At 43.1% G+C, this 14,786-nt stretch overlaps 2 protein-coding genes across 7 annotated transcripts in view; one reads left to right on the top strand and one right to left on the bottom strand.

Annotated features, from left to right (window-relative positions):
- LOC125446632 (SLAM family member 5-like) overlaps positions 1-2,684 on the top strand; it is a 47,257-nt gene extending 44,573 nt beyond the window's left edge. For both annotated transcript variants that reach the window (XM_048520349.2, XM_048520350.2), the window contains one exon: positions 1,408-2,684. In XM_048520349.2, coding sequence (XP_048376306.2) covers positions 1,408-1,557 — 150 coding nt within the window. In that variant the 3' untranslated portion in view covers positions 1,558-2,684. The remainder of the gene's footprint in view (positions 1-1,407) is intronic.
- LOC125446630 (RNA-binding protein 4B-like) overlaps positions 1-14,786 on the bottom strand; it is a 135,948-nt gene that overhangs the window by 34,047 nt on the left and 87,115 nt on the right. The window lies entirely within an intron of this gene.

The raw sequence follows: 14,786 nt of genomic DNA, 5'->3' as shown, positions 1-14,786 counted from the left end.
CCGACAATGTGTCTTTTGTTTCTGATTCAGTGTCTACAGTTTTTTCAGTTTCCATCTGATTCCATGGGATTCTGGCTTGCAGTATTAGAGTAGAAATACCTCTAATAGCTACAATATTCTGCCACTGTCCTTACATCTTATTTTCCTTTCTTTCCTTTGTATTTTTTCATCTGCTTCACTCACTTCACGTGTAATTCTCACATGTTCTTTTCATATTTCTATCACTCTCTCCTTGGTTGCTATTTTATTCCTCAATTTCTCTCATGCTTCTGTTCCTGTGGCTACACTAGTCGTCTTCTCTGTTTTTGTCACTTGCTCTGTGCTAAGTTTTAATAACTGGAATTAAAAGTAGAAAGCATCATATGAATCTAATTGTAATAATGTCAGAAAATTCAGGTTTTAATTGAACAAGGAACCACAGGAATATATTTACCTGACAAGAAGAGGATAAAAATTGAAGGCATCATACTGAGACTGCAAAACTCTCCCCAAGATTGGTTTGCTAATGAACTCTGCAGCAGTGTGGTCTTCACCTCAGTCACAGACTCAATAGCACACTCACAGCAAATGTGCTTTGTCTGACTACTAATATGTCAACAATCTAACAGTACAATGGATAGGAAAGAGAAAAGGTGGATTTCTGAAATGAAAGTATATTATTGGCTTTGCAGTAGTTAATAGTGCAGTCTGAAAGTGCCAGGGACTCTGATTCAATTCCAGCCTTGCCTAACTATGTGGAGTTTGCATGTTCTCCCAGTGTCTGCATGGGTTCCCTGGGAGTGCTCTGGTTTCCTCCCACAGTTGAAAGATGTGTAGTTTAGGTGGATTGGCTCTGCTAATGCCTTGCAATGTCCAAAGATGTGTAGGTTAGGTGGATTGGCCATGGTAAATGCAGAGTTATGGGTAGAGGGTGGAGGGGCTGGGTTTAGATGGAATGGTCTTTGGAGGATCAGTGCAGTTTTGATGGGCTGAATGGCTTCTTTCCATACTAGATGCATTCTATGAAAATTAAATATTACATTGTCAAGAACTAATGAAAAATCAGAGCTCTTCCTATATTATTCTGACATTCCAGACCAGGCCTCCTTATCCCCTGTTAATGCAGAACTACCTCTGCAGCTTTACGACACAAAACTCCCAGCAAATTACCCTCCGCTCGATCACTCCCTCATTTTACTCTACATTAGAGTAACCCTAACCCTAACCCTAACCCTATCACAGTGCCATAGGGTGCAACACCTCTTCTCCATGACCCTGACATTATCAAGCTCTCCTATAGTATGCAGCAGCTGATTGAACAATGCTGTTCATTTTGCTGATCTGTTTGACAGAAAGTATTCCGATAATAAGCAAAATTCAATTCCTAATGATAAACACCATATTCCACTTAAATTATTTTCTTTCAAGTCCCAGGGACATTTATGTCAATTGGATATCAGCAAAAGGCAGCAAGGTGGAAGAGTTCAACTTACGACAGTATACGATGAAATAAAATTCAACCCAGATGTGCCAACACCCATGACGGAGAAGGGACAAGAAGCAAGTGCCAATGCCTGACCGATATCCACTGCTATATGGAAAATAACAATAAGCCTGACATGGGCTTAACAGTTCCAGTGGTCTCCTGCTTGCCATGCTCTTGTTTTTACAGCTGACTTGGATGTGTTCTCTTCTGTGAGAAAGTAGATCAAGTGCTAAAGAAAAGAAATTAGCTCTAATGTTTGGGACTGAATGAAATGAGGGAAATGAAAACAGGAAGTATTGGAAATTCACACCAAAGGCATTCGTATGAAGAGAACAGAACACACTGGGTAAAACAAGAGAATGAAAATGAAGAAAGTATGTATGGCATGGTGCACATACAGTGACGCCTTACATTTAGATAGCATCTTTAACACGACTGCACTTTCCAAAGTACTTCACTGTCATGTAAGATGATCATGGAAACAATCAAGTAATTGGTGAAACAGTCAAGAGACAGAATGAGCTGGAAAGAAGTCGTAGAAAAATGGAGTTGTACAGCACAGAAGCAGACCCTTTGGTCCTACTCGTCCCTGCTGACCAGATATCCTAAATTAATTTAGTCGCATTTGTCAGCATTTGTCCTGTATCCCTCTAAATCCTTTGTATTCGTAATCATTTATCCATTCAGATGCCTTTTAAATGTTGTAGTTGTACCAGCCTCCACTACCTTTGGCAGCACATTTCCATAAATACTCCACCCTCTGTGTGAAAAAAGTTGCAACTTCGGCCCCTTTCAAATCTTTGCCCTCTCACCTTAAAACTATGCCCTTTAGTTTTGGACTCCCCTACCTCGGGTGGGGGAAGGGGAGAGATCATGGCTATTCGGCCTATCCATGCATCTCATGATTTTGTAAACATCTATAAGGTCACCCCTCAGCCTCCAAGGTTCTGGAGAAAATAGCGCGCCCCAGCCTATTTAGCTTCTCCCTACAGCTCAAACCCTCCAACCCTGGCAATATCCTTGTAAATCTTTTCTAAACCCTTTCAAGTTTCACAACAGCTTTCATATAGCAGGGAGAACAGAATTGAAAACAATATTCCTAAAATGACCTAACCAATATGTTGTACAGCTGCAACACGACATTCCAACTCCTCTACTCAATGCAATGACCAATAAACGCAAGTGTACCAAACTACTTCTTCACTATAATAAAATGTGAGGCTGGATGAACACAGCAGGCCAAGCAGCATCTCAGGAGCACAAAAGCTGACGTTTCGGGCCTAGACCCACGGGTCTAGGCCCGAAACGTCAGCTTTTGTGCTCCTGAGATGCTGCTTGGCCTGCTGTGTTCATCCAGCCTCACATTTTATTATCTTGGAATTCTCCAGCATCTGCAGTTCCCATTGTCTCTGATACTTCTTCACTATCCTGTTTTCTGCAACTCCTCTTTCATGTAACTATGAACCTGCACCCCAAGGTCTCTTTGCGCGGTAACACTCCTCAGGACCTGACCATTAAGTGTATTATTCCTGCCCTGATTTATCGATATTAAACTCTATCTGCCACTCCTTTTCCCGTTGTACTCTGAGATAACCTTTTTCAATGTCCACTACCCCAGTTTTTGTGTCTTCTGCAAGCTTACTAACCACTCCTCCTATATTCATACCAGAATCATTCATATAAATGACAAAAAGTAGTGGAGCACTGATCCTTGCAGCACACCGCCTGGTCACAGGGCCTCTGGTCTGAAAAACAACCTCACCACCAGCCTCTGACTACTCCCTTCAAGCCAATTTTGTATCCAAATGGCTATTGTGGATGAGTTGAAAACTGCAATCATCTCCATCATGTGGTTATTTCTAAATTCATCGCTCTAAAAGTAGAGGAAAATGGAAACACATTCAGCAGATGCTCACTCTGTTGTTCATAGTGAGGGAGAAGAGGAAGCAGCTGGTGGGCTGGGAATGTCCCAACTGTTTTATCCATCAAACAGTTCATGGATAATGTATTTCTCTAAACTGTAGTACTCTGTGAAAGGAGACACTCTTCCTCTTTGTGCTTGAAGGTATTGTCATTGTATTCAAGTGTTTAACTCACAATAGCTGTATTTACAAGCAGCTGCACATTCAACAGGAGTCTTTCAAAGCCAGGTACAAAAATAAGCATCCACAAGGATTGGTGTACAATTAACCATTTGTTAGGCTCTTCAGAAGATATGAACTATATTGTGAGCTTACAACCCTGTCCTCAGCTAACTGATTTGTTAACTGAGATGAACTTTTAACATTAATTTTAATTTCAGAGCATCAATGAAAAGAAAGCCTTGTGGTGCAGTGGTAGCATTCGCAATTGTGGGCAATTGAGTTTCCAAGCTCAGGTCCAATCTCAGCCCAGGCAGTAAAAGCACGAAATTTTCATGATTAGCCAGAATGATGCGATAGCTACAGCTTAATAGCCCCTGCATGCTTATAGGAGGTGAGGTGTTCCAAGTCAGTGCAAAGAGAACATGCAGGATTAGTAGTGGACGAGAGGCACAGATTGTGGTTGGGGTGCATGAATACAAATGAGGGAAAATGCTGCATTAAATTTTAAGAGCAGTAGCCCACGAGCCCTGGTAGGCAGTGGATGCAGTAGCAGAGTTAGACTGAGTGTGAGGGAGCATACAGAAGACAGTGGCAGTTATTCCCACAGAGTAGAAAAGGTCATTAAAGTTCTTGCAGCATGCCAAGTGTTTCTTCAGACCTTGAACACTCCACTAACCTTGGTGGCAACTTCAGACCAGGCAAGCAGAGTGAGGTGTCATGGTCTCCTCTGGTCCTAAAGCTAGAGGATGGGACTTCTCTGCACCGCCCTGTCCACCACGACCTTCAAAATAATGTGAAGCTAACTTCCCTTTATCAGCAATTTCTGGGGTAGTTTCCCATACACAGGAACCATGAAGTTCATCCCCTGACTGACAGCACTTAACCACGGTTGCGTTATTTTAAAATGGCACCATGAATATCGGGAAGTCATGCAGTGTTAGGAGTACTTTCATGACTGCTGAGTGCGTCACAATGCAAGTGGGGCTCCTTAGAATAGCAGTGCATAGTTAATGAGGCAATTTGTAGAGAATAGTATAAGAAAACTTACCAGAGCTCAGAGAGACAAATCCTCTATGAAACTCCCTGAAACTGATACTTAGCTAATTTATGGTAACATGAAATCATCTCTAAATGAAATAGTCCTGTCTGGCAACAAATGAAGTTTTGTTCTATACGCAGATTTAGAGCATAGTGAAAGACATAACGCAATTTGATTGTAATGGTGGTAAAACATTTCACAACTCAGGATTAATTTTTGTAAATCTCAAACCTAGTGAACTCATGTATGACAAAAATAATGAAAGTACAGTCTGATGTGCACTGGAGATGATATATCTGGCAGCTACATCCCTGCATTATATGAGACTGAGGACTGCAAAACACAAAATTGATTTTAGTTTGGATATTTTTGATATGTGAATTGAGTCCTGATGGGATACATATGTATATACTTCCTGAAGGAAAGCTGATGCCATGATCCTTCCAGGAAATGGAAACACGGAAGATTCTGTAATGGATGGCTAATCCACAAAGCTAGTTTACCTCCTGGTGGAGGGGATATGTTAAATAATTATGGAAGGTGGTGGTGTAGTGGAAATGAAGTGAACTAACAATCCAGATTCTCAGCCCAGTGTTCTGGGGACAGAGGGTTTGAAACTCACCATGGCAGATGGTGAAATTTAAATTCAGTAAAATCTGGAATTAAAGTTCATATAATGTGACCTTATAGTCACTGTCAATCGCAGTAAAATAAAGCCGTCTGGTGCACTAACGTCGTTTAGGGGAGGAAATCTGCTGTTCTTGCTTGGTCTGGACAACATGTGATTCCAGATCCACGACCATTTGATTAGTATTTGGTTAGACCATTTGGTATTTGGTTAGACCATTTGGTTGAGCCTGAACAGCCTTCTGGGCAATTGAGGATAGGCAATAAATCCTGGCCTAGCCAACGATGCATTACCCAAGAATGAATAGATTATTTTCGAAAAAGGCCCTTTGAGTTTCAGGTTTTTCGTGAGGTAGTTTACCTCTTGGGCAGGATTTGCAGATCGGAAGTCCTTCTTGGCCTGGCCAAAATAGCCAGTAACCAGTCCAAGAGCAGACCATGAAAAGTATTGTTGAATCTCGCAGCCTACCTTACTTTCAGCATGATATTGCACCTTACCTAACCTATGGTTCTAAATAGGTTGGAGTGCATCATTCCACGCTGACGCCCTGTCCTGCTAGCTAAAACCAAATGTAAGTGAAATGTCATAAATTTCCTTCGACTATCTGATGTTATGTAATGTTATAGTGCTTCTTTAAATACTATATCTTTTAAGTTAATTGATTAATTTCTTCTATATTTTGCAAAAGAATTTACAGGAGTAAAAATTGTCAGTTTGTAATGTGTGTCTAAATAAAATTTTTAATGATAAATAAAATCTAAATAAAAGTCTGGAAAGACTTGGCTCCTATTCTGTAATTCTTTGACTGACTAGGTGGACTGAATCAAGGATTCTTCCCTGAGAAGCCTAAAAATGGCACATTCCAATAAATGAGAATTAATGACTATTTACCCTTCTCCTTGACTTGGAGATGTGAAACAATGCTTGGACAGCAGCCAATTCTCAGCCAAGCTAAAACAGCACTCAGCTAGACCACAACAAACAGAAGCAAGATGCAAAGATTTGAAAAACTCTGCAACAACACCCAGCCACGCTGTTACTCTCTGTTCCACAATTACTAATCTAATCATATCTAGGACCCATGCTTGTGCCCATGATCACCTCTCTGACCTGAAGAAAATGAGAGGAGTTAAAAGAGAAGGTGTTCAGAGTTAGGTCAAGCCTGGCCAAACGGAGGAGAGGAGTGGTGAGTGGAATGGTTCAGACCTTTGCTCCAGGAAGAAGCGGAGAGTCCAAAAAGGGGCAGCATGGTGGCTTAGTGGTTAGCACTGCAGCCTGATAGCAGCAGGGACCCAGGCTTGGGCGACTGCTGTGTGGAGTTTGCACATTCTCCCCATGTCTGCATGGGTTTCCTCCGGGTGCTCCGGTTTCCTCCCACAGTCCAAAGATGTGCAGGCTAGGTGGATCGGCCATGCTAAATTACCCATAGTGTTCAGGGGTGTGTGTGTTATAGGGGGATGGGTCTGGGTGGGATGCTTCAAGGGGCAGCATGGACTTGTTGGGCTGAAGGGCCTGTTTCCACACTGTAGGGAATCTAATCTAATCTACAGCAAGTACAGAATTTTTCTACCATTTGAATGGTGATATGAGTGTAAAGCAGTGACAATGAAAGATTAAGTTGATACAGCACAGAAGTGAACCTTAGGTGGGTTGCTTTTATTCCTTCATCAGTTCGGGATGAATGGCTAGGCCAGCATTTATGGCCTTGGAGAAGGCAGAGGTGAACTGTCATCTTTAGTTACTGTACACCCCAGAGTCAGATATACCCACAATGCTTTTTTGCTAATGAGTTCCACGATGCTGACCCTACGAGAGTGAAGGATCAGCAGTATAGTTCAGGATTGGGATGATGTGTGGTTTGGTGAGATCCTTATGTTCCATGCATCCGCTGCCCTTATCCTTTTGGGTAATAGATGTAGTGAATGTGAAGGGTATCGTTGAAGAAACCTGGATGAATTGCTGCAGTGCATTATGTAGATGGTATTCACAACAGTCACTGTGGGTCAATGGTGGAGCAAGTGAATTTCGAAGTGGTTGACAGGGTGCCCATGAAGTGGGTTTCTTTGTTCTGGATGGTGTCAAGCTTCTTCAATGTTTCTCAGGCTACATCTGTCTAGGCAAGTGGGGAATATTCCATCACACTCCTGACTTGTGCCTTGTACATGATGGATAAACTTTGGGGAAACATAAGGTAAAGTTTTCATCGTGGAATTCCTAGCCTCTGAGATGCTTTTGCAGCTGGTTCAATTCAGTTTCTGGCCAATGATAAGCTTCAGACAGTGGGAGGCTGAGTATTCGAAATGCTATGGAAGGATAAGGGGAGAGAGTTAGAGTTTGTCTTGTTGGAGATAGTTCTCTGGGTTAGAATCACTTCCTAACAGCAGCGTGGGTGTGTCTACACACAGTGGTCTCCAGCAACAAGAAGGCAGCTCCTCACTACCTTCTGCAGGGCAATTATGGATAACCAATGCCTACACTTCTTGAAGGATTAAAATCAAATAAGTGATTTGAAGTTTACTTCCATATTTTACCACTTTAATCTGTGACTGCTTTACACTCGCATCACGTATTGCATGGTAAGTGTTCTATGTTTGCATTAATTGTGGGAAGAAATGCCTGGCACTTGGGTAGCAAGAATGTTCTTTGAGACTTATCAGATGTTGTCCAGACCTTGCAGCAGCACATAGACAGGAGTTAAGTTTCTGTATCTGAGGAGACACAAATGGTGCTGAATTTTGTAACATCAGCAAAACTCGCCCAGTTTTAACCTAATGATGGAGGGAAGGACATTGATGAAACAGCTGAGGATGGTTGGAACTAGAACACTATGCTGAGGAACAAGGGCTTTTGGCACAGTAATAAGGTCCCTACATCTGGACCAGAAGGCTTGAGTTCAAGTCCCACCTGCTCCATAGCTGTGCCACACTGTCTCTAAACATGTTGAGTAAAAAAGCTGCCCTGAGGAACATCCACAGTGATGTCCTGACACTGAGATAATTGCATTTTGAGAACCACAAACATCTTATGTAGAAGGTATAACTCCAACCACAGATAATTTTTCCTGTTTCTCACTGACTCCAGTCTTACTAGGGCTCCTTGATGCCATACTTGGTCAAATCCAGCCTCAAACAAAGAACAACAAAGATCAAAGAAAACTACAGCACAGGAAGAGGCCGTTCGGCCCTCCAAGCCTGCACTGATCCAGATCCTCTTTCTAAAGCTGTCACCTATTTTCCAAGGATCTGTTTCCCTCTGCTCCCTGCCCATTCATGTATCTGTGCCCTACCATCTTTGCTGGCACCCACCGCCATCTGCATATAGAACTTTCCAGGCATATCTCCCTTAAACTTTTCCCCTCTCACTTTGAAATCATGACCCCTAGTAATTGAGTCCCCCAATCTGGGAAAAAGCTTCTTGCTATCCACCCTGTCAAGACCTCATGATTTTGTAGACCTCGATCAGGTTCCCCTTCAACCTCCGTCTTTCTAATGTAAATAATCCTAATCAACTCAACCTCTCTTCATAGGTAGTGCCCTCCATACCAGGCAACATACTGGTGAACCTCTTCTGCAACCTCTCCAAAACAGCCACATCCTTTTGGTAATGTGGCAACAAGAACTGTACACAGTCTTCCAAATGTGGTCGAACCAAAGTCTGATACAACTGCAACATGGCCTGCCAACTCTTGTACTCAGTAGCCTGTACGATGAATGAAAGCATGCTGTATGCCTTCTTGACCACTCTATCCACCTGCGTTGCTACCATCAGGGTACAATGGACCCATACACCCAGATCTCTCTGTGCATCAATTTTCCCCAGGGCTTTTCCATTTACTGTATAGTTCACTCTTGAATTGGATCTTCCAAAATGCATCACCTTGCACTTGCCTGGGTTGAACTCCATCTGACATTTCTCTGCCCAGCTCTCCAATCTATCTATATTCTGCTGTATTTTCCAACAGTCCCTTTCACTATCTGCTACTCCACCAATCTTAGTGTCATCTGCAAACTTGCTAATCAGACCATCTATACCTTCCTCCAGATCATTTATGTATATCACAAATAACAGTGGTCCCATCACGGATCCCTGTGTAACATCACTGGTCACAGTTCTCCATTTTGAGGAACTCCCTTCCACTATATCTCTCTGTCTCCTGTTGGCCAGCCAGTTCTGTATCCATCGAGCTAGTACACCCTGGACCTCATGCGACTTCACTTTCTCCATTAGCCTACCATGGGGAACATTATCAGACGCCTTACTGAAGTCCATGTATATGATATCCACAGCCCTTCCCTCGTCTATTGACTTTGTCGCTTCCTCAAAGAATTTATCAAGTTGGTAATACATGTCCTTCCCTGCACAAAATCATGCTTCCTATCACTAATAAGCCCATTTTCTTCCAAATGTAAATAGTTCCTATCCCTCAGTATCTTCTCCAGCAGCTTCCCCACAACTGACGTCAGGCTCAACGGTCTATAATTACCTGGATTATCCTTGCTACCCTTCTTAAACAAGGGGACAACATTAGCAATTCTCCAGTCCTCCGGGACCTCACCCATGCTCAAGGATGCTGCAAAGATAGCAGTTAAGGCCCCAGCTATTTCCAATCTCGCTTCCCTCAGTAACCTGGGATAGATCCCATCCAGAACTGGGGACTTGTCCACCCTACTGCTTTTTAGAATACATAAAGCCTCCCCCCTCCTAATGCCGAATTGACCGAGCGTAATCAAACATCTATCTCTAACCTCAACGTCCATCGTGTCCCTCTCCTCAGTGAATACCGAGGCAAAGTATTCATTAAGAATCTCACTCATTTTCTCTGACTCCTCACATAACTACCCTGTTTTGTCCTTGAGTGGGCCAACCCTTTCTGTAGTTACCCTTCTGCTCCTTATGTATGAATAAAAGGCTTTGGGATTTTCCTTAACCCTGTTTGCTAAAGATATTTCATGAGCCCTTTTAGCCCTCTGAATTCCTTGTTTCAGATTGGTCCTACTTTCTTGATATTCTTCCAAAGTTTTGTCTGTTTTCAGTCACCTAAACCTTATATATGCTTCTTTTTTCCTCATTGTTAGTCTCACAATTTCACCTGTCATCCGGCATTCCCTAATCTTGCCCTTTCTATCCCTCATTTTCACAGGGACATGTCTGTCCTGCACTCCAATCAATCTCTCTTTAAAAGCCTCCCACATATCAAATGTGGATTGACCCTCAAACAGCTATTCCCAATCCACATTTCCCAGCTCCTGCCGAATTTTGCTATAGCTGATCTTCCCCCAGTTCAGCACTCTTCTTTTAGGACCACTCTCGTCTTTGTCCATCAGTATTCGGAACTTACGGAATTGTGATCACTATTCCCAAAGTAACCCCGAATTGAAACTTCAACTACCGGCCAGGCCCATTTCCCAACCCAGGTCCAGTATGGCTCCCTCCCGAGTTGGACTATTTACATACTGCTCTAGAAAACCTTCCTGGATGATCCTTACAAATTCTGCTCCAGCTAAACCCTTAACACTTCAGTGAATCCCAGTCAATATTGAGAAAACTAAAGTCTCCCATCACCACCACCCTGAGGCGTCCATATCTTTCCATAATCTGTCTACATATTTGTACTTCTATCTCACGCTCACTGTTGGGAGGCCTGTAGTACAGCCCTAATATTGTTACCGTACCCTTCCTATTTCTGAGCTCTGCCCATACTGCCTCACTGCTCGAAGCCTCCACCGTGCCCTCCTTCAGCACAGCTGTGATAGCCTCTTTGACCAGTAATGCAACTCCTCCACCCTTTTACCTCCCTCTCTATCCCGCCTGAAGCATCTATATCCTGGGATATTTAGTTGCCAATCTTGCCCTTCCCTCGACCAAGTCTCAGTAAAAGCAATAACAACCTACTCCCAGGTACTAATCCAAGCCCTAAGTTCATCTAGTACCTACTACCATTCTCTACAAATGCACCTCAGACCACATGGCTCTTTGTGTTCATCAACTGCTCTCGGCCTACTCTTCCCCTTAGTGACACTGACTTCATTATCTAATTCCTTACAGGTTTTAGTTCGTACCTCCTTATTGTCCGTTAACCTCCTCATTTGGTTCCCATCCCCCTGTCACATTAGTTTAAACCCTCTGCAACAGCGTTAGCAAAAACACCCCCTCGGACATTGGTTCCAGTCCTGCCCAGGTGTAGGCCATCCAATTTGTAATAGTCCCACCTTCCCCAGAACTGGTCCCAACATCCCAAAAATCTGCACCCTTCCATCCTGCAGCGTCTCTCAAACCACTCATTTTATCCTCTCTATTCTTTCCTTTCTACTCTGACTAGCACATGGCACTGGTAGAAATCCTGAGGCTACTATGTCTGAGGTCTTACTTTTTAAACTTGGCTCCTAACTCCCTAAATTCTGCTGGTAGGACTCATCCCATTTTTAACCTATATCATTGATGCCTATATGCATCATGACAGCTGGCTGTTCACCATCCCCTTTCAGAATGTCCTGCAGTCGATCTGAGACATCCCTGAGCTATGCACCTGGGAGGCAACATTCCATTCGGGAGTCTCGTTTTCGACCACAGAACCACTTATCTACTCCCCTTACAATTGAATCCCCTGTGACTAAAGCCCTTCCACTCTTTTTCCTGCCCTTCTGTACAGCACAGCCGGCCTCAGTGCCATGAACCTGGCTACTGCTGCCTTCCCCTGGTGAGCCATCTCCCCCAACAGTGTCCAAAACAGTATAGCTGTTTTGGAGGGAGGTGGCTGCAGGGGACACCTGCACTGCCTCCTAGCCTCTTTTCTGCCGTTTGGTCACCCATTCCCTTTCTCCCTTAGCAATCCTAATCTGCGGTGTGACCAATTTGCTGAACGTGCGATCCATGACTTCCTCAGCATCACGGATGCTCCAAAGCCGCCATGCAGTCTAACAAGAGCTGCAGCTGGACACACTTCCTGCACATGTAAGAGTCAGGGACATCAACCGTGTCCCTGAGCTCCCACATTGAGCTATAGGAGCATAGCATGGGTCTGGGATCGCCTGCCATTTTCACTCTTAAGCTTAACTTAGTCCTACTATATCAAATACTAGATAAAGGTAATGAAAAAAAATTTGCACCAAATCACTCTACTTACCAGCCAACGATTAAAAAAAAGGAAAAAGACAAACACTTACCTTAGAGAGTTTTTCTTTGGTCAGAGGAGGAGGGCAGGTGGGAGACACTACATGTGTAGTGTCTCAGGTTTAGCCACTGCCCAAATATATCAGTTCACTCACCTTCCAAGAGCACAATTCGACCGCTCCCACTCACCTTCGCTGCCGAAATGAAAAACTTACCTTCCCAGCAGCCCCCTGGTCCTCGCTCTCACTGCTCTCGCTGCACCTGCTGCAAAAAATGGAGGCCACTATTGCACGAGGTAAGTTTTTAACTGGGAAACTTACCTTCCTGGCAGCTCCCTGGTCCTCGCTGACGCTGCTCCCATCGCTGCAGCTGCAAAAAATGGATGTCAAAAACCTCAACTCTGCAATTCAGCATCTGTAAGCAAGTTACCTCTAAGCAAGTTCCACCTGTAGATGAAAACATGTCTAAACTAACAGGTTATGAACAAGTAAGATTTGTAGAATAATCATTTTGCTTTTGTGCCTATACCTGTTACACAGAAAAAGTGAGATTAACTTTTTCTGCCACCTGAATTCAAATACTGACACAACATAGGAGCACAATTTCTCTAATATAAAAGCTGCTTCTCAATAAACGTGGAGGCCAAACAGTGTTCACAACAGTAAACATAACCAAACTGACATAAACCAAGTCTATGGTGAGCTGTTTGTTAATACTGCATAGCAGGTCAAAACATTGACAGGAAATTGCACTCTTTCGCTTTACTCGTGTGAAACCACAAACTTCAGACAGATTGAAAGTTCCGACTGTAACAAATCAAACTTAAATAGCTTTTTTAGAATATAATTATCACTTCCTGCAATTTCACAGAGTTTAGTAAGGTGAATGGGAGAAATTCCTAGCCCTACTGGAAAAAAAAACAAAAAGTTCATGTGCAGATGTTTTGAGCTAAAACTGGATAGCACTCATTATCAAGCACGGAAATTGCAACTCCCATACTACCAATGTTGCGTTGAAGGTTGACAGCATGGCTTCTGTGTTACTGGCTGCCTTAACATTCAGAAAAATAATGAACAACGTTATATTTAGTGTACACTGTCCAGCTCACCATTTGTTCTCAATGCAGCCTCCTATTATGCAGTGAAGTTGCACTGATCGACAGGAGACTGATCAATATGTTGTTTCTTTATTCTTTAGTAGTATGCGGGTTTGACTGGCATGGCTGACATTGCCCATCTGTAATCACCCTTGAACTGAATACCCTGCTTGGCCATTTCAGAGGGTAGTTAAGAATTTGCTGTGGATCTGAAGTCACCCGTAGGACAGACCAGATAAGGATGACAGATTTCTGTCCCGATAGGTCATTAGTGAACAAGATGGATTTTTACAACAATTGATAATTACCATTACTGAGACTAACTTTCAATGCCAGATTTATTAATTACATTTAAATTCTACAAACTGATGTAATTGGATTTGAACACTTGTCCACAGGGTGTCAGCTCTCTGGATTGCTAGCCAGCTCACAATATCACTACCTGCCACCTCCCCAGACAAAGAAAACAGGCAGAAAGAAGGCTCCAGCATGTAGTGAAAGAATTTAATGGTAGAGAAGGGGAAGAGAAGAGAAGAGAAACTGTGGTTCTACAGGGCGTCAAGGCTTGTAGAGAACAACACTCAGAAGAGACTGGAACTAGGTGACCAGGGACATAAATTCCCAGTGCCTTGACCCAAGTAGCTGACGATGCTTCCACAAAAAGTCTAACAACATCATGTTGATGATCAGAAGTCCTCCTGCATCAATAAGAATAGTGAAGATTATGTGTGTTCATACTTACGTCATTTTTCAATGCATGTTCAACCTCGTCATATCTAACATGATAACCGAGCTGTGGATGATGTGACCATTCACTTCTTTCATCAATTTTCCTTCATTCCACCCTTTCTTTCTGATTCTTTGCTTTGAGATACCCAAGAGTTTCCAGTTGCCCTAACCCTAACCCTATCGCAATGCAAAATAACCAGTAAACAAGCCTCACAGAAGTGTGCACCACAGTGAGTCACCAGCCACAAACAAGCTACAACAAAAGTAGTGTAAACATCATTTTATTTGCCAGTTCATCAGAAAGGGCATTAGCAGATTGGTCCTGCCACAATGATGTTGTACGAGCAGCTCAATGAGGCAGCAAACTGAAGAAAGTTGAAGGTCATGCACACCAAGATGCCATGCATCTTGGTTGGCCTGGCACGCAGACTCTTGTCAATGATATCGTAGAATCTGAAATAAATCCACAGAGGCCGATATCCTGTCAACAAGTCACTCTTTATGTGCACATGAACAGTCCTTGACTTTAGTATTGCCTTCAGAGTCAGCTGCTACAGGGGCAGAATCTCTGACACTCTCTTTTAATCTGTCAGCCAGGGCTCCTGGATTGGGGGATAGCCTTAATCAGGGAACTC

The sequence above is a fragment of the Stegostoma tigrinum genome, chromosome 34 (genome assembly GCF_030684315.1).
Source record: "Stegostoma tigrinum isolate sSteTig4 chromosome 34, sSteTig4.hap1, whole genome shotgun sequence".
Lineage (NCBI taxonomy): Eukaryota > Metazoa > Chordata > Chondrichthyes > Orectolobiformes > Stegostomatidae > Stegostoma > Stegostoma tigrinum.
The sequence above is the reverse complement of the archived record's forward strand: the minus strand, read 5'-3'. Positions and strand labels throughout refer to the sequence as shown.